This window comes from Odocoileus virginianus, chromosome 20 (genome assembly GCF_023699985.2).
Source record: "Odocoileus virginianus isolate 20LAN1187 ecotype Illinois chromosome 20, Ovbor_1.2, whole genome shotgun sequence".
NCBI classification, from domain to species: domain Eukaryota; kingdom Metazoa; phylum Chordata; class Mammalia; order Artiodactyla; family Cervidae; genus Odocoileus; species Odocoileus virginianus.
Window position 1 is genome coordinate 21276864 of NC_069693.1, and position 20633 is coordinate 21297496.

The 20633-nt window shown below is 40.0% G+C and overlaps 1 protein-coding gene across 2 annotated transcripts in view; it reads right to left on the reverse strand.

Moving 5' to 3' along the window:
- The window catches only part of HYDIN (HYDIN axonemal central pair apparatus protein), a 346758-nt gene that overhangs the window by 296088 nt on the left and 30037 nt on the right, over positions 1-20633 (reverse strand). For both annotated transcript variants that reach the window (XM_070451030.1, XM_070451031.1), the window contains exons 2-5: positions 19798-19955; positions 18657-18782; positions 13401-13520; positions 8139-8273 (exon numbers count right to left, since the gene is read on the reverse strand). In XM_070451030.1, the coding sequence (XP_070307131.1) occupies positions 8139-8273; positions 13401-13520; positions 18657-18782; positions 19798-19932 (516 nt within the window). In that variant the 5' untranslated portion in view covers positions 19933-19955. The remainder of the gene's footprint in view (positions 1-8138; positions 8274-13400; positions 13521-18656; positions 18783-19797; positions 19956-20633) is intronic.

Consider the following 20633-nt stretch of genomic DNA (forward strand, 5'->3'; position numbering starts at 1 on the left):
ATGTAAAGTAATTAGCCTCCAACTAATAAAAATAAATGGAAAAAAAAAAAAAAAGAAGAGCAGAGACATTACTTTGCCAACAAAGATCCATCCAGTCAAGGCTATGGTTTTTCCAGTAGTCATGTATGGATGTGAGAGTTGGACTATAAAGAAAGCTGAGCACAGAATAATTGATGCGTTTGAACTGTGGTATTGGAGAAGGCTCTTGAGAGTCCCTTGAACTGCAAGGAGATCCAATCAGTCCATCCTAAAGGAGATCAGTTCATTGGAAGGACTGATGTTGAAGCTGAAACTCCAATATTTTGGCCACCTGATGCAAACAGCTGACCCATTTGAAAAAACCCTGATGTTGGGAAAGATTGAAGGCAGGAGGAGAAGGGGATGACAGAGGATGATATGGTTAAATGGCATCACCCACTCAATGGACATGAGTTTGGGTAAACTCCAGGAGTAGGTGATGGACAGGGAGACTGGGCACACTGCGGTTCATGGGGTCACAAAGAGTAGGACATGACTGAGCGACTGAACTGAACTGATACGTTATTACAAAATCTTGATTACAGTTCCCTGTGCTATACAGTAAATCTTTGTTGTCCGTTGCATATCTCTTAATTAGAAATCTAGCATTCTAGTCATACTAAGTCAAACAAGTGGAGTCAAAATGTCATAAATATTTTAGTGCTTTTTTTTAAATACACTTTATCTATTGACTACACTAAGGCCTCTGGCTGTGTGGATCACAACAAACTGCAGAAAATTCTTAAAGGGAGGGGAATAACATACCACTTCACCTATCTCCTGAGAAACCTGTATGCAGATCAAGAAGCAACAGTTAGAACCTAACATGGAACAATAGACTGGTTCAAAATTAGGAAAGGAGTACAACAAGGCTGTATATTGTCACCCTGCTTATTTAACTTCTATGCAGAGTACATCATATGAAATGTCAGGCTGGATGAATCACAAGCTGGAATCAAGACTGCTGGGAGAAGTACCAACAACTTCAGCTATGTAGATGATACCACTCTAATGGCACAAAGTAAAGAGGAACTAAAGAGCCTCTTGATAAGGGTGAAGGAGAAGAGTGAAGAAGCTGGCTTGAAACTCAACATTCAAAGAACTAAGATCATGGCATCTGATCCCATCACTTCAAGGAATAAAGAAAGTGAAAAAGTGGAAGCAGTGGTAAAGTTTACTTGGGGGGCTCCAAAATCATTGTGATTGGTGACTGCAGCCATGAAATTAAAAGATGCTGCTCCTTGGAAGGAAAGCTATGACAAACCTAGATAGCATATTAAAAAGCAGAGGCATCACTTTGCTGACAAAGGTCTGTATAGTCAAAGCTATGGTTTTTCTAGTATGTACAGATGTGAGAGCTGGACCGTAAAGAAGGTTGAACACTGAAGAACTGATGCTTTTGAATTGTTGTTGAATTGTTGAATTTGAAGGGTCTTGAGAGTCCCTTGGACAGTAAGGAAATCAAACCAGTTGATCCTAAAGGAAATTAACCCTGAAAATTCATTGGAAGAACTGTTGCTAAAGCTGAAGCTCCAATATTTTGGCCACCTGATGTGAAGAGCTGACTCACTGGAAAAGACCTTCCTGCTGGGAAAGACCAAAGACAAAAGGAGAAGGGGTAGAGGAAAAGATAGATAGCATCACCAACTCGATGGACACGAATGTGAGCAAACTCTGGGAGATAGTGGAGGACAGAGGAGCCTGGTGGGCTTATAGTCCATGGAGTCGGCAAACAGTTAGACCCAACTCAGTACATCACATGAAATCATAAAAAACAACAATCCACCTGGACTACGAAACACTGCAGTCTCTGGGTTTCCCTCCTACTTCACAACTACCTCTTCTTAGCATCATACTCTGCTGACCACCAAGAATGGTACTTAGATTTATGATTTATGATTTTTAAATGTTTGCCTACAGCCCCAACACTTCCTATTTACTGGAGACCGTTGTGTCCAACTGCTTCCTTGCTATTTCTGCTTGGACGTCTAAAGGGAAATTCAGACAACGTGTAAAACTGAGCTCCTGGCTCCCTTCCTCACTCCTCCCACTGGGTTGGCTCCCACCAAGTACGCGTCGGGAGTCCTGCTCACGTCTCACTGGCCAACACGGAGACACAGCAGCTACACAGAGGGCTGGGGAAATGCAACCCTTTATCTCTGGCAGCCATGAATCCAATCAAAATTTGTGATTCTCTTATCAATGAGGAAGAAGAAAATAGATGTCAAGGGAACACAGCTAGTTGTTATGCCTCACACCCTCTTCAGTCTATTCTCCACAGAGCAACCAGAGTGATCTTAAAATGTAGTCAGATATGTAATTCCTAATCAAAATTCACCAGGGTAGATAAAGCATTTATTCTATCTTTCAAGCATTTATTCTATCTTTCCTGTATATGAACTGTACATCAGGAAGCTCATTATATCATTACAAAAATAAAGCATAACAAAAACAGATATTTTGTGCCTTGATGTGATGCAATAGGATATACCACATCACCTGAGAATTCTGGCCCCTCAAAAATCAAACATGAATCTAACCAAACCTCTAGATCTAACTACTAGTCTATAGGAAACAGGGGGGATGGAGGATCACTCTATGGAATCTGGTGAAGATGCACTTAGTACCTTGTTTGGATCCCAATTTAAGAAAATGAACTTTAAAAATAAACACAGACATATATGCACATCTACTTATACAAAAATAAACAATACATATATATCATATACATACATATATTACTCAACTGGGCAGATCTGAATATTGACTAGACATTTGATGATATTAAGGAGCTGCTGTTGATTTTTATGTGTGATAAACGTACTGTGATTTAATTTTTTAAAAGGACCTTATCACTTAGAGACAAACAATGAAATGATGTATGGGACTTGCTGTAAAATCCTCTGGGGCAGGAGACAGAATGATGAAGCAAGATGGTCATATGCTGATAGCTTGAAAATCTGGGTGATGACACTTCACTATTCCATTCTCTATAGTTCTGCATATAGACGAAAGCTTCCATAATATAAATAGTTTTAAGTACTTTAACATGGCTTCCTATTCTACTCTGTATGATTTCTAAGATTCTTCATGGTCTCACCCTCTACAAACCTTGTCTCCTACCATTTTCTGAGCAGTTTCCTCTCGTCCAGTCACACTGGCCACCCACTTCCCTGACCTGCTGCCAGACATGCTTCTGTCACAGGCCCTCCATAAGTGATGCTCTGCTCCCAGACAACAATATCTGCCCAGTTCAGCTCTCTACCCAAAAGTTACCTCATTGAAGAAGTCTCTCCTGATCTTCCTACTGAAAGGAAACAGTCTCCATTCTCTACCACTCTCTGTTCTTTATCATGCCACTCTCTGATATTAAACGATATGTTTGTTTATTCATTGTGGAATGAATAAGGCCCAGAAAGGCCAAGCTTCTGCTATTCTCCACTGGATCCTGGCTTATAGCACTGAGCCTGGTATAGAGCAAGTGAAATAATATTCATATTAATATCTTTATTTGGATGCTACCCTATCAAGTGTTATTAATATAGAGAGTGCCTGAGCATCTCATTACCCATATTACAAAATGACATTTATCAAATCCAGAAAGCTAGAAAATAGTGATGTGACTCACTACGAAGATATGAAACAAAGTAGGGAGAAACACTTTTAAAGAAGACTTCTTAGACATCTTTCTCCTGGTTGAAAAGACAGGGGAAAAGTTAACATATAATACACTGATACATCTAATACTTTGCTGACAAAGGTCTGTCTAGTCAAAGCTATGGTTTTTCCAGTAGTCATGTATGAATGTGAGAGAGAGTTGGACCATAAAGAAAGCTGAGCGTCGAAGAATTGATGCTTTTGAACTGTGGTGTTCACTCTTGAGAGTCCCTTGGACTGCAAAGAGATCAAACCAGTCCATCCTAAAGGAAATCAGTCCTGAATATTCATTGGAAGGACTGATGCTGAAGCTGAAACTCCAATACTTCAGCCACCTGATGCAAAGAACTGACTCACTGGAAAAGACCCTGATGCTGGGAAAGACTGAAGGAAGGAGGAGAAGGGGACGACAGAGGATGATAGTTGGATGGCATCACCGAGTTGATGGACATGAGTCTGAGCAAGCTCCAGGAGCTGGTGATGGACAGAGAAGCCTGGCATGCTGCAGTCCATGGGGTTGCAAAGAGTCGGACATGACTGAGCAACTGAACTGAACTGAATACATTGATGGCACGAAAAGATATTTGAGCCCCGTTTTTTTATGCCTTTGCTTTTATCATCTTTAGGCCATCCTCAAGTTGAAGAAACTACGTTTTATTTTCTTGAGATGAACTCACTTATCTCACTTTTCAAATATTAACCGCAATTTGCTGTGTGTTAGGCCCTATGCTAAGCACCTGGATTACAAGGGGAACTTAGACAGAACCAAGGAGGGCAAATTCGAGGCAGAAAGAAAACTAAATCCCTATCATTGTTTTTGTCAACAAGAATTGCTGATTGTGGCAAATCTTATAACATCTATATTCCAATTCAAAATGCTAGCACTACAGCATACTTATGGTTGGTGTGCATTGCTGTAGGGCAGAAACCAATACAACATTGTGAAGCAATTATTCTCCAATTAAAAATTTTAAAACTTTTTCAAAAAATATGTACACCTGGATAACAAATTATTGTAATGGTTTTCTATTCTTCTTGGGCCATGTTCTTTAAATTTCATAGTAACAAACCAAGAAAACTATTTTGACAACAAGCTAGGTATTTTCTTAAAACACAACTGAGCAAAAAAAAAATGGATCACTTCATATTTTCTGTAAACCACTGCTGCCATTTTCATATGCCAACACTATTGCAAACTGAAGCTGTCTTAAGTCCAAGGATGTACCCAGTTTTTCTTTCCTACAAAAGCCTAGTATTTCTTATACTCTTTTTAATAGTAAAGATACAAATTTAAGAAGTCAAGAAAAATGCCAGGCTCCAGAATTTTATAGTGTTATGATAACACTGACTACTATATTTCTACTTTCCATGACATGTACACTAGGATTATTAGATAAATAACATATCCAATCTTTTTTTTCAAGTCTGTGTGAAAAGAGATAAGGAAAGCTGAAATTAATTTGCTGCACCTGTTATCTGGGTATTTGGCACCCTTAACAAGTTAAATCTCCAGGAAGCTAGATTAATAGATGACAGGAAAAAAAATGTATACTGCATTATAATCTTCGACATGCTAATATACAAAGGGGGCTGAAAATTCAATTGAAAGAGGACTGGCTTATTAAACTGTGGCATGCTGCAATTTACATATCTCACCCTCCAGATGTGAGGAGGGTAAATGAGAATGAAGTGTGTTCAGATCAGCAGGGGGTAGGAGGAAAAACACATATACACTTTGGCTATCAATTTGGCCAAGTGGAGAAAGTGACACAGTGAAAAGATTGACTTTTATTCCTCCTAAAATAAATCTGGTCGTGCTACTGCTTTGCTACATTCTGGATCAGCACTGAAGACAGCAGGACTAACCCTAGCTGGTTGTTCTGTGTTCCAACAGTTAAGAGTGAATGTAGATGCCCAGATGACCAGAAAACCTACTGCAATGGGGCCCTGGTGATGGTGCAGGATGGCAGGATCTTTGTGGAAAAATGGGGACCAAAACTAGCAGCAGGTGCTTCCCCAAATACCCACCATTAGTGCTAGACAGTCAGTAAAAGGAGAAACCACTATGTCCTCAGAAACACATATTATGTCAATTATTTCACAGCTTAGAGCCCAATCCAACACAAAATCCTAATGTACTGAAAATGGTATAAATTTCTCATAGTCAGCCATTACTCTCAGCCTGTCTCCTCTCACACATGCATGTAACCCTTGATAACTTTCAAATACTAGGAAGAAATACTAAAGAAACATTTAACTGATTTATTTTTAATTAGGGGTTTCCCAACAGACCACAGGAAATGTTGGTGAAATGGAATGGTAAGAGGGAATAAAAAAAGGTAGGAGTAAGATAAGCAGCCACAAAACACAGCCATGGAGTAATCCTCAGTGGGAATGCTGGCATTTCATGTTTATAAAGCAGGTACAAACTCACTTAAAATATATTATTTGCTGTATAGATAAGTAGTTCTAAAAATCTCTCCCTTTGCTTTCAGTTTTTGATGAGGGGAAATTTAAGACATTTATAAATAAAACAGAAGAGTAGAACAAACCCCATGTACTCATCATCCAGATTCAACAGTAACTAACGTTCTGTTCTTCTGGCTTCATCTGTACCTCTATCCATTCACCTTTCTATTGCTATTATTACATTTTTAAGTTTTTAAGGTAAAATTTAGGTATTTAGAAAGCATAAATACTGAGTGTACAACTTTGACAAATGAATTCATCCATGGAACCCACACACCTATGATGACACAGCATATTCCGCCTCTTCAGAAAGTTCTGTGTATCTCTTTCTCAGTCAGACTGCCTACAGGTAGAATAACACTTATTCAACAGAAGACTTTTTTTTTCTCCAGCACAGAAAAAAAATTAAGGAAAGCCAACCCCTCGAATCCAGCAAGCTTTATATTTCAAGCTGCACAAAGGCTTACTATAGCCAGTTTTTATAATAAAATGACAGTAGGAATTTGACCCCAAACTAAATCCAACCATTCTCTTCACAGATAATATTCAGATATAGAACCTGGAGGAAAAAAAAAATCAGGACTTCAATAACATACAGCAAAAAGCACTACTTCTGGAGCTATTTATCTTTTTGTTTATTCCAGTAACACCCCAAACAAAATTAAAAGTTCATAAACACAATCCAAGAAATGAACAGTAATACCACAAAGTGGAAAAATAATAACAGCAGTATTATATAATGAAATTTCTAACCACTCACTTCAGTGGTCCATACTTGGCAGATCACATTAAATCCTCTATCCCTGCTCTCTAGAAAAGCAGAAACAGTAGCAACAGCAGCAGGAACACCGCTAATGACATTTACAGCAGCTAGAAAGTATTAGTGATAGAGAAGAGGGGATTCAAAGCTAGTTCACTATCTCCATTACGTTCTTCTGATTCCACGTGTAATAGCACAATACAGATAAGCATACACACTATTAACATCACATATAAAGTGACATTTTGTTATGCCTACTTTAGCCTTGGTGTGTTGTTTTGTTTTGTCCTTGTTCCTTCAGTCATGCTGGCAAAATCCTTTTCTCTTCCACACAAGTCCCCACTTTGCCCCTTACAGAGGAAAACTCAACCCACAATCTTGCACTCTTGGAGAAGGAGTGGGAAGAAGCCACCCTCCCTCTGTCCCTCAAGCTAGTTCTTCCTTCCAGAAGTAACTGGAATTTACACACCTGAGGAGAGAGAGCCTGAAAATGGGCTAGATGCCTGATGGCTGTGGTGTTGCTGTGAGGAAATGGCTTCTGTTTGGACGCAGGCTCTGTGCAGACAGGGGTAAGAAGACAGGGTGGGCCTATGCTTTCGGCTCTAGCTGCCCCACTTGCTCTTGGGCGGAGCTACTGATGAGATGAGCCCTTCCCCAAGGACTGGTTATCCACCGTCACTAGGGAGCAGAAGGAGGCCTTCTCTGGGCCTCAAGCCCCAGTCACATTCTTTGCCATTAGTGAGACCGATACTGTGATCAGCATTTGAATCTTAGGTCTCTTTCCTAAACTAGTTACAAGGTGGGAAGGGACAATGTAACTAACTAGGATCCCAAACTTCCAAGAAGCCATGATCTCTACCCTTAGTCTCAGCTCACTACACCCAGACCACATCTTTCCCTTTTTGGTGTCTCTCCAGCTGCACAGTCCAACATAAATATGCTGAGGTAGGTGCCAGCGAAGCATCCAGAAGGCTACTCTTCTTCACAGTCTGGCTAGCTGCAGCTCATGTAAGCCCTCATCACTGTTTGGCAGTCCTTTCCTGTTCCCAGGGGTGCCCCACCCCTCCTCTCACCCACCCTGACCATTCCTCCCACCACCACCACCAGTAACACCATCAGTGACGCCAACACCATCGACAACACAACTAGCCCCCACCACCACCTCCGTGAATGCTCTGAGTTGCAAACTGCCAGGACAAGCATTCAACCACTGTCTTGCCAGCACTGCTGTTACCTTGTTTTCCTCTGGAGTAAAGAGGATTCGGAACACGGATGGCACTCCTGGAGCGACTTTGTGGCTGATACCTTTGGGGCTGATTACTTTAAAGTAAGGTGAACTTTCCTCAACAACTTTCACCATCCTTGGAATCTGCAAGAAAAAACCCAATAATGGGCACTGTTATTGAAAATTTTTGTTTTATTATTTAAATGTGACTATTTTTGAAAACTAACTGCTTTACCGTCTAAAACCCCACCTACATTGGGGAGCTGCACTGGGCTTTTTAACACCTGAGAACTGCTCTGGGAGAAGAAATCACACTGCACTCCTGCTGTGGCTCACCCACTGTACATGAGGCACCACTTGATCCTCGCAATAACCTTTGAGCTTCATTACAATTCATTCTTCAGATGAGGAAACAGACACTTGCCCTAAGAGTTACAGCTTTTCGAAGCAATGGTGTTCAGAATCAAATCCTGGACTAACTCTACCTCCCTTCCCTACAGGATTGCCCTACCCAACACTACTGTGAAGCAAGAACATAGAGGGAGGTAGAATATCCCCAAGGCCAGTCTCGGAGCAGGTTCAAACAATTCCATCCTTTTAAAGTCTTATTCTTCTGCCCTGCTTGCCTCACCCAGAGCACATACACCTATTTTGGAGAGCCCCCAGCAATAAAGGAAATGTAACTGTGAGAAGAGGTGTGGTTCAGAGGTAGAGGTTCTAGGGACACAGGAATAGGAGAGGATTTTTTTTTTTTAAAGGAAAAAAAAAAAAGATTTAAAGGCAGCAGAAGAAAGTTAACTATAGCTAAGTCTGTCCTAGGAGTCTCAGGTGGAAAATGAGGAAATAAGAAACCCCACAGCCTCTCATGCTGGAGCCCAGATGTGGAAGGGAAGAAGAAATGCAGAGAGAATTCAGACAGATCTTAAGACTAGAGACTGGGGAGGTAAGAAAGAGATGTGTGCCTATCTGATAGGAATAGAACTGGCTTTGCTATTAAGAGAAAAGTTCAGTGGCATTCGTGATGTGTTGAATGATATCATATAAGCTTGTTGGGAATACTTGTAGTAAGATCATAACTGTGGATTAAAAACTAGAAAGGAAAGCAACAGCAACACTGGTAACAATACTAACACTGCTTTAGTGCTTACTAATGACAGGCACTGAGCTGAATACTTTACATCCATTATTTCATTTAATATTCCAAACAACCTATTGAAATGGGTGCAATTATTATCCCCATAGCTTGGAGAAGTGAAGTGACTTGCCCAAAGTCTACAGCTAGGAGAGTGCCCGCCTGGAATCTGATCCCAGATTCATCTGACTCTGGAGTCTGGGTGCTTATAATTGTATCCCAAGTGAATTGTGTTGTGGCTTGTAGAGTGTTCATGGCTTACTTTCAACTTGTGTGTTCAGGAGATAGAAGAATAACAACCAAACAGGCTCTGTCTTTGGCATTCCAAGCCAGTGAGGAAGCAAAAGGTGAGTGACACAGAGAGCATTTTTCAGTGTCCTAAATTTATCTCAGTGGTTCCTTCATGAAATAGGAAGTAGAGAAGCAGGCTTACATCAGCCACCTCGTACAAGGGTCCCGGGATTAACTCACCAAGAACAAGCCTGCCTGGCCTAGAGAACCTGTCTGCTTGTTGGCAGCTGAACTTCCTTGGATGAAGACCTTCTTATCATGGGGTCCAATACTCCAATAGCATCTGACCAAGAGGTGTGGGTTTTATCCACAAGAACTGAGTGTCCTTTGGTAGAAAAGGCTAGCACTCTTATTCTTGACATGCTCGCATACACCCACTGGCAATCATTTCTTGTTGATGGCCAGGGAGGAGCAACTTTTGTTCTAGGTCCTCTCTGCCTTTGATAGGCTAAAAAAGCTTGAACAAGAGTCAAAAAGTAGTGGAGAAACGGAAAAAGAGAACTCAAAATAAGACACTAAACTGGTTGGCAGCCCTATGTAACTGATCTCTTCTTGAGATATACGAACCTGATTATAAACATCTCAGGTTCTTTTTCTTCTCTCTGCCTACCCTTTAGCTTCCATCCCATGAGCTTCTCTTGCTAACTCTCCTGCAGTGAAGAACTAAATTTCCATCTTCTAAAGTCTGACTTTGCTGTCACTAAATAACCTCATTGATCTCTGAAAGGCATCACTGATTGCTTTAATCAGTTACTGTAGTAAATATAACTGCAAGTCTTCTCATTTGCTTTGAATTCTTGCATAGTCTTCACTTAATTTCCCACTTTTATTATAGCTAGAATTTTTGTCTCAATGTTCTAAGTCTCCTATAAGTATTTCTACTTGTCATTAACACCTGATATTTCAGTTCAGTTCAGCTCAGTCACTCAGTCGTGTCTGACTCTTTGCGACCCCAAGAATCACAGCACACCAGGCCTCCCTGTCCATCACCAACTCCCAGAGTTTACTCAAACTCATATCCATCGAGTTGGTGATGCCATCCAGCCATCTCATCCTCTGTTGTCCCCTTTTCCTCCTGCCCCCAATCCCTCCCAGCATCAGGGTCTTTTCCAATAAGTCAGCACTTCACATGAGGTGGTCAAAGTACTGGAGATTCAGCTTTAGCATCAGTCCTTCCAATGAACACCCAGGACTGATCTCCTTTAGGATGGACTGGTTGGATCTCCTTGCAGTCCAAGGGACTCTCAAGAGTCTTCTCAATTCAAAAAGCATCCATTTTTCAGCGCACAGCTTTCTTCACAGTCCAACTCTCACATCCATACATGACTTCTGGAAAAACCATAGCCTTGACTAGACAGAACTTTGTTGGCAAAGTAATGTCTCTGCTTTTTAATATGCTATCTAGGTTGGTCATAACTTTCCTTCCAAGGAGTAAACGTCTTTTAATTTCATGGCTGTAATCACCATCTGCAGTGATTTTGGAGCCCCCCAAATAAAGTCAGCCACTGTTTCCACTGTCTCCCCATCTATTTCCCATGAAGTGATGGGACCAGATGCCATGATCTTAGTTTTCTGAATGTTGAGCTTTAAGCCTACTTTTTCGCTCTCCTCTTTCACTTTGATCAAGAGGCTTTTTAGTTTCTCTTCACTTTCTGCCATAAGGGTGGTGTCATCTGCATATCTGAGGTTCTTGATATTTCTCCCGGCAATCTTGATTCCAGCTTGGGCTTCATCCAGCCCAGTGTTTCTCATGATGTACTCTGCATATAAGTTAAACAAGCAGGGTGACAATATACAGCCTTGACATACTCCGTTTCCTATTTGGAACCAGTCTGTTGTTCCATGTCCAATTCTAACTGTTGCTTCCTGACCTACATACAGGTTTCTCAAGAGGCAGGTCAGGTGGTCTGGTATTCCCATCTCTTGAACAATTTTCCACAGTTTATTGTGATCCACACAGTCAAAGGCTTTGGCATAGTCAATAAAGCAGAAATAAATGTTTTTCTAGAACTTTCTTGCTTTTTCAATGATCCAGTGGATGTTGGCAATTTGATCTCTGGTTCCTCTACCTTTCTAAATCCAGCTTGAACATCTGGAAGTTCACGGTTCACATATTGCTGAAGCCTGAATTGGAGAATTTTGAGCATTACTTTACTAGCGTGTGAGATGAGTGCAATTGTGCGGTAGTTTGAACTTTCTTTGGCATTGGCTTTCTTTGGGATTGGAATGAAAACTGACCTTTTCCAGTCCTGTGGCCACTGCTGACTCTTCCAAATTTGCTGGCATATTGAGTGCAGCACTTTCACAGCATCATCTTTCAGGATCTGAAATAGCTCAACTGAAATTTCATCACCTTCACCAGCTTTGTTCGTAGTGATGCTTTCTAAGGCCCACTTAACTTCACAATCCAGGATGTCTGGCTCTAGGTGAGTGACCACACCATCGTGATTATCTGGGTTGTGAAAATCTTTTTTGTACAGTTCTTCTGTGTATTCTTGCCACCTCTTCTTAATATCTTCTGCTTCTGGTAGGTTCATACCATTTCTGCCCTTTATCGAACCCATCTTTACATGAAATGTTCCCTTGGTATCTCTAATTTTCTTAAAGAGAAGAAGAGAAGATCTTTGTCTTTGAAGAGCTCTCTCGTCTTTCCTATTCCTCTATTTCTTTGCAATGATCGCTAGGGAAGGCTTTCTTATCTCTCCTTGCTATTCTTTGGAACTCTGCATTCAAATGGGAATATCTTTCCTTTTCTCCTTTGCTTTTCACTTCTCCTCTTTTCACAGCTATTTGTAAGGCCTCCTCAGACAACCATTTTGCCTTTTTGCATTTCCTTTCCATGGTGATGGTCTTGATCCCTGTCTCCTGTACAATGTCATGAACCTCCATCCATAGTTTATCAGGCACTCTGTCACCTGGTATTTAGCATCTCTCTAATGCCTTCCTTCCTATCTGATTACTTTTCATGCTTAACTGTGCTTCAGGCTGACATTCTGCATTATTCTTTCTTTCATCACTGTTATATGACAAGAAAATCTTCAGTCATTTAATACTCTTTCATGAAATAAACCCTAATTTATCTCTGAAGGGAAAAGGCATTATGATGGAGAAGAAATCCTCAGTTGCAACCACAAAGAAATAAGGAACAGAGAGTTCAAGAAGCCATCCAAATCTATATGGAGACAGATTCTGAAGGCTATCTGAGGTAGAAGCGGGGAGCTGGAAAAGAGAAAATGGGAACTTCTTTTTTGAAGTTTTTTTTTTTAATAATTTGCATAATCTAAACGCATTGGCTCAACAACTGCAATTCATATGAGTAGACTTGATACCTTCTCTGAAAGGCATCACGGATTCCTTTAATGAGCTACTGCAGTGAATATAACTGCAAGTCTTCCCATTTGCCTTTAATTCTTGCAGAGAGTTCACTTAATTTCCCTCCTTTATTACAGCTAGAATTTGTGGCTATAATAGTGGGAAACAGTGGTTCTAATGTGGAGTATGTAAACATGAATAGTAATGGCACTGTCTTAAATGAAAACCTAGCCCAAATGGTCACTGGTGAGAACTCCATGACACTCATCTAGCTAATCCTTTATTCAACAGAATACTTAGTGCACATGGTGGGAGTTTACCATTTACTGGGTACTGCCCTGGGACTGAGCATTTAGCAACAAACCAACCAGTATAGTCCTAACTTCATTAAGCTCATCATCAAAGGGCATGTCTTCATCTATTTTCCTAGGTCTATCAAATTAAAGAGCTTATCTAAGATCTTACAGGATCCCATTCTATCTAATCCCTTCTTATATATCCATAAAAGGTACAGCCATCCCAGAAAACATACTCACTGTGTCATTGTTCCTCAAAACCAGTGGAACCTCATAGACTTCACAGGGAGTATAGTTCTGAAATATGATTTCTGATGGAAAGGGCTGGAATAATGCCTGATCCAGGTCAATTCCTGGAAACTACAATTGAAAGAATAAATTAATCATATAATCACAAAGCAGCAGAAATGACTGGAAAAGATAAGAAATTACTACACATACCTATGATTATTAACATAAGAACCAAGGAAGCACCTTAAAAGGAGTAACAGATTGACAAACACTGTAAATTAATGCACACATGTGGAATTTAGAAAGATGGTACTGATGGTCCTACATGCAGGGCAGCAAAGGAGACACAGACGTAGAGAACAGACTTTAGGCTTCGGTGGGAGAAGACGAGGGCGGGGTGAACTGAGAGAACAGCACTGAAACATATACATTATCGCACGTAAAACAGATGACCAGTACGACTCCAGTGCATGAAGCAGGGCACCCAGAGCTGGTGCTCTGGGACACCCCAGAGAGCGCGTGGTGCGGGAGGTGGGAGGGGGTCCAGGATGAGGGGACACACGCATACCTGTGGCTGATCCATGTTGATGTAAGACAAAGAACCATCACAATATTGTAAAGTAATTATCCTCCAATTACAATCAATTAATTTTAAAAAATTCAAAATAACCTATCAATTAGAATTGATAAGTGACTTATCAAGGTCACTGAATAAAAGGTCAACATAAATCACTTATATTTCTTTGTACTAGCAATGAACATTTAGGAAATGAAATTTATAAACAATACCATTGAAAACCACATTCTAAAACATAAAATGCATAGGAATAAATCCAATGAAAGATGTGTAAGACCTTTATCTGGAAAATCTACAAACCATTATTGAGAGAAACTAAAGAAACTCTATGGACTTCCCTAGTGGGAAGAAATACAGAATCACTTTATTTTAAAAGAAAGAAAAAGAAAATCCACACTGAACCACGACAGGTGTATGGAAAATACATTAATATGCATATTTATAGGAAGAGCCCATCATTTAGACAGGCTAGAAGACTCATAGCTGAGAAACTCTGGGGGGAAGAAAAGGCTAACACAATTCTGTCACAACTCCTCCCTTCTTCTCATCCCCCTTCCAAATAAGCACACACATACAATCCTCTTTCATAAAGAGCTGCCCCTAGAATCATGGAGAATTCTTATTGGACTGCAACACTACCAGCCCTGCCTCAACAATAACTACCTGAAAACAGCAAGTCCAGGAAGAATTCCCTTCTTTATTTCAAAGATGAGTGATAATAATAATCACAATGACAAATAAGCCAGGATCTATACAAAAACACTCACCAAAAAAAGGGAAGCAAAGAAAATGTCAAATGAATATTCACTTTTCTGGTTGCCATGAAAATAATAAGAATCTTAACTATACCACTTCATCATAAGCTCAAAGAACATATTGGAAAAAAAATCAGAGCGCACAAAGCAAATATTCAAGAGTTCAGGGAAGATTAAGCAATCAAAAGCGATGAAAAATTAAAGCACTAATTCAATAAATGCTAATTGAATTTCTAATGCTTTCCATATGTTGAACATACAGTAGTGAACAAAGCCAATAAAATCATTGCCTCATGAAGCTAAAATTCTTGAGGAAATGGATAAAAAATAAAAATACATAAAACAAGGTCTGGCAGTGTTAAAGCTATAAAGAAAGCCAAAGCAGGAAAAGGAGACGGAGTGAATGGGGATAGGCAGTCAAGGGATGGCCTCTCTATGGAAATGATTTGAATTGAAGTAAGTCATGCAAAGATCTGAGAAAACAGCATTCCAGTTAGAAGGAATAACAAGTGCAAAGACCCTAGGGTAAGAATTATCTTTGAGTGTTTCAAAAGCAGCAAAAGGAGGTGCAGTTAGAGGAGAATGAGCTGGGGAAGAGACAAAGGAAAAGACTACGAAGGATGCAGAATCAGATGATGCAGGACTTTATCATTATGAGGGTAACAGGAAGCTCCTCGGTAGTTTTCAATATGGAAGCAACATGTTCTAGTTTACATTTTAAAAAATCACTCTTCTTTGTGGAGAACTGATAATGGGGTGATCAGAGGGAAACAGGGAAGCTATTTTAGGAGTCTAGATGATGATGGGTTGAACAGGATGGTGGTGGTAGAGGTGGTGAGAAGTGGTGTGATTATAGAGATGTATTTGTGATTACCAGCCCTTGTTGGATTTCACATAAGATGTGAGAAAAACAGAGGCATCAGAGATAACACCAAGGTTTTTGGCCTGGGAAAACAGATCAGTGGAGGTATTACATGGTGAAGGGAGGAGAGATCATGTCTTTAGGGAAAGAATGTAATGCAAAGATTAGATCTTAAAGATTTTAAGTTTGAGCTGCCAATCATACACTGAGCTGAATATACGATCCAGAGTTCCGGGGCTAGACCACAGTAGGAGATAAAATTATGAAAGTAATCATTTAAAAAACCACTACAATATTGCAAAGTAATTAGCCTCCAACTAATAAAAATAAATAAAAAAAAAGAAAGTAATCATTTAAAAGGTGAAATTTAAAACCTCGTTCCTAGAAGGGGCCACCTCAGGATTGAGTGCAGAAGAGAAAGAAGTTTAAAGAGCAAGTGCTGGGGAGCTCCAATGTTTAGTGATTAGCAAAAGGAGAAAGAGCCAGCAAATAAAATAATAAAAAAGCAACCAGTGAAGTAGGAAGAAAGCCAAAGGAGTGTGATATGATATCTGAGACAAAAGTGAATTAAAAGGTACAAAAAAGACACTAACTATGTAAAATGCTGTGAGACAACCCAACTGTGTTGAACTGATCAAGCTTAAGAATGAATTTTAAGACATACACACACCTCAAAGTAAGGGATACAGAGGATGCTGACAAAGTGTAATTACAATGAAATGGGAATGAACAAAGTTTAAAATGGATTGGAGAGGAAATACAAGTTGTAGAAGGGCAAAGAAGATACAACATCTTCACAACTGATATTTCTAAAGAAAAAAAAAAGGCATGACTACTTGATAACCCAAGAAAAGCTTTCTAGCAAAAATAAAACAGATATAATATTTTAGGAAAAATTTAGTCACATCCTAATAACGTTGTGCATGCCGCATGCATGCTAAGTTTGACTCTGTGCGACCCAATGGTGGACCATAACCCACCAGGTTCCTCTCTCCTTGGGATTTCCCAGGCAAGAACACTGGAGTGAGTTGTCATCTTCTCCTTTAGGGGATCTTCCTGACTCAGGGATTGAACCCACATCTCTTACGTCTCCTGCACTGGCGGGCAGGTTCTTTACCACTAGCGCCACCTGGGAAGCCTCCCTAATAAAATCACTGGATATCAAATAAGAATAAACAATCTTTGAGCAAACAAGTTAATATTATAGCTCAGCTGGTAAAGAATCCACCTGCAATGCAGGAGACCATGGTTTGATTCCTGGGTCAGGAAGATCCACTGGAGAAGGGATAGGCTACCCACTCCAGTATTTTTGGGCTTCCTTTGTGGCTCAGCTGGTAAAGAATCTGCCCCCAGTGTGGGAGACCCGGGTTTGATCTCTGGTTTGGGAAGATCCCCTGCAGAAAGGAAAGGCTACCCACTCTAGTATTCTGGCCTGGAGAAATCCATGGACTAGGTCTATGGGGTTGCAAAGAGTCGGACACGACTGAGCAACTTTCACTTTCACTTTTTCCTCAATATTCGTCATTTAAAACCAGAAGGTAGTAAAGAAAATGCCTGCAAAGTTCTTATAGGGAAAACAGGTGGCCCAAGAATTGTACATCCAACAAGTCTACAGTTCACCTCTAAAGGCAATAAGCAATTATTGTCAAAGATATAAAATAAAGGAAATACAGTTTCCATAATCTCTTCTTGAGGAAATGAGAAGGGTATGCTGCTGCTGCTAAGTCACTTCAGTCGTGTCCGACTCTGTGAGACCCCATAGATGGCAGCCCGCCAGGCTCCGCCGTCCCTGGGATTCTCCAGGCAAGAACACTGGAGTGGGTTGCCATTTCCTTCTCCAATGCATGAAAGTGAAAAGTGAAAGTGAAGTTGCTCAGTCATGTCCAACTCTTAGCAACCCCATGGACTGCAGCCTCCCAGGCTGCTCCGTCCATGGGATTTTCCAGGCAAGAGCACTGGAGTGGGGTGCCATTGCCTTCTCCTGAGAAGGGTATGACTCTCATCTAAATAAGAAACAAACGAAACTCAGGAAAATAAAGTAAAAAATAACTGACTGAGTTAACAGAAGATAGAAGAAAGAAGATGAGATGTGGTACACTAAGAGCCTCAGTCAAAATACATTAAAACACATACACAAACAGTAACACACACAGCAATACACACAGTCTGGTTTCAGTTATGCTCTGGGAAAGAAGCAGATAGCCCTTAATCAAGATGAACTAGCTTTGGACGAAGCTGTGTTCCCTGCCCTTGAAGTTAGAGGGTGGCTGTGGGAAAAAGACGAAGCTATGAATAACTAAAGCTGGCATTGCTCAGAAAAAGAGTAAATTGTATGCATATCCTAGACAGGAGAGGCAATGGCATGCCAAGGAAAGCGAAACAGCCTGAGGCAATCACTCCTCTTGAGGGAAATCACTCTGAAAAACCCTCAGGAAGAGCCAGGAACCCTTTGAGAGGTGGGCTAATCTCCAGGAGTTCACCTAAGGGAGGCTCATACCATAATTTGTGCATAAAAACTGAAGCATATAATTCAAGAAATTAAAAGTAGGAAATAAGACCCACTCTAAAAACATGTTCCTAAAGCCTGGACTACATGGTTTACATTCAAATACAGAAACATCAAAATAGCTATTCTTTACAGACTAAAAGGATGTATTTATTATTGGAAATGAGCCAGAACAGACAAAAATGCCTGTTTTAATAAACAATTTCTCCTTCTTCCTTTCTACTAATGACAACTCAGTTAAGCAGGGACTTCTTTTTCTAGAAAGATAACCTAACTGGGCTTGACTAATATAACTCTCAGGATTACTCTTACTCTGTAAACCATAGTGTTCAGAAGTAGCTAAGGAAGAAATGTGACTAATCAAAGGTTATTTATACTCTGCAATTCTTGGTATCAAATTATAGATACCAACATCAACAGAGGTAGAAAAAGAATATATAAAACAAATCCAATAAGGGATTAGTTAGCCCATGAACAATAAGTGCTGCATAGTTCTTACTGTTTTAGAACAGTCATATTATTCCAGGATCTACTTTTATACACAAATACAACAGAAAGCAGCTACCTTTTGATGTGTTGTTTCCCTCATATCTAAAAGTTCAATGATCTGCGGTCGGCACATCACACGGGTGTTGGCCAGTCTCTGCTCTGTGGTAAGGGACATTTCCTTCAGAAACTCCGAGGGTGTCAGCTAGAATTGAAAACAACAGGAGCTGAAGATTCATAAGTGGTAATACTGAAAAAGTGTTTTTTCTAAGTGCCAGTAATGAATAATTTGTATTTATAGCTTTCAGGATAATTCTGGAATGCCGTTAAGTTCCCTTATAAAACATTTAAAATAACTAAATAATACAAACAAGTGAAGGACCCATGCACTTCTGAGCTTTCTGCACAATAATTTGAAATGACATATGGTTGCCGTTTCCTTGTGATTTTAAAGGAATCACACAAAAGAACATGGGGTTGGGGAGAGGAAGGGCAATAAACTGCACAGGAGCATGTCCAGTGAGCTTAACAGTTATGCTCAGAAGAGCATAAAACCCTAGGTTTCTAAAATCACTTAAGGGCTTCAGAGCTAAAGAGTCTGAGATATTTCTATTTCTCAACTGAAGTTACAACATGCAAGCAAAGCTTTTGGGTGTTTATCACGCTATACCTGGTTAAAGAGAAGTCTAACAAAATGTAAAGGATCTGGGAAGGGTGACTGCGCAGCTTAGGAATGAGTATGAACTTTTTAGAAATCATAAGAGCACATTCATATCTTGTTTCCAAAGAGCTCTCAGCTGATCATCAGATACAATAGCCAGTCACATCCACTTACCCAAACAAGAACATAAAATGCTTTAACACTTTCTAATCTTAACAGAAAAAATGTCACCTATCATTTAAATAACCCAGCAAGGGCTGACCCAAGACCAGCTACTATTCATTGCTTTGTCTGTGTAGTCTTACTTCAGCTGATTAACATAAGCAATCTAAGCCTCTACTTTGATGGATGTAATTTCAAACTTCCCAGGCTTTAAAAGGTATCTATGCTCTGTAGCAAGCTACCATGTGAACTAAACTGAGACTATTTGATATTCTGTTTGATATTCTGAGAATGCCAGGCAGCCATTGTCATTCTCCAGAGGAGAAACATACTTTGTCTGAGAGATACTTCTCCTCTCAGAGGAGATGCTTTACTCTGAAATGCTCTGATACATTACCATTTGATTTACTTCATCTTCTGCAACCACCTTTGGACTCAGGGGTGGTAAAATCTTGCTTTGGAATCCTTTAAGTGTTCTGACTAACCCCATATGAACAGCCCCCATGGACTCCTCAATACTTCTACTTGTCATTTTTAGCTATTTCCTCTGTTTACCTAAAAATGGAAAAAAAAAAAGTTTTAGAACAAATGCAGTTAATTTCTGAATATAGGTCACATTTTTTAAAGCTTTTTCAAATACAGGAAGGTTTAGAAAAGACTGATCTTCAAAAATACATCCAGTACTTGGAACCAATGCCTCAACTGTAGAAGTCTATTCCATGAGCCAGTCTAGAGTTAGCCTTATCCCAAACTCTGGGATCCCTTTTAGACAAAACAAGTGATTCGGGACTAAGCTCAGGGAAGACATGAAAACACAAGCAACTCTTACATTTTGGTACTTTTATCTTCCCCAGATAAACAAAAGCTGCTCAATAAATATACTTCATAAGTTTGCCACTTTATCTGCTTATTTGACAATTCTCTCTCATGACACCCTTCAAACAGAATAAATATAAGGCTTCAGGCCTTCACAGCTGGCAGAGAATTGAAAAAGGCAGCATGAGATGATATGGGGAAGACGTTTCTGAAAATGTTCTGAAGTTTATAGTAATAAATAAGGCATTAATCAGCCACCCAATACCTCCAAATCAAAGAAATATGACATTTCCCCATTAAATATATTTCCTTATACTTCACCAGGACATTTGCAACTCTGGGAATCCATTTATGACTAAGTAGGGGCTTCTCTTGTGGCTCAGCTGGTAAAGACCTGCCTGCAATACAGGAGACCTG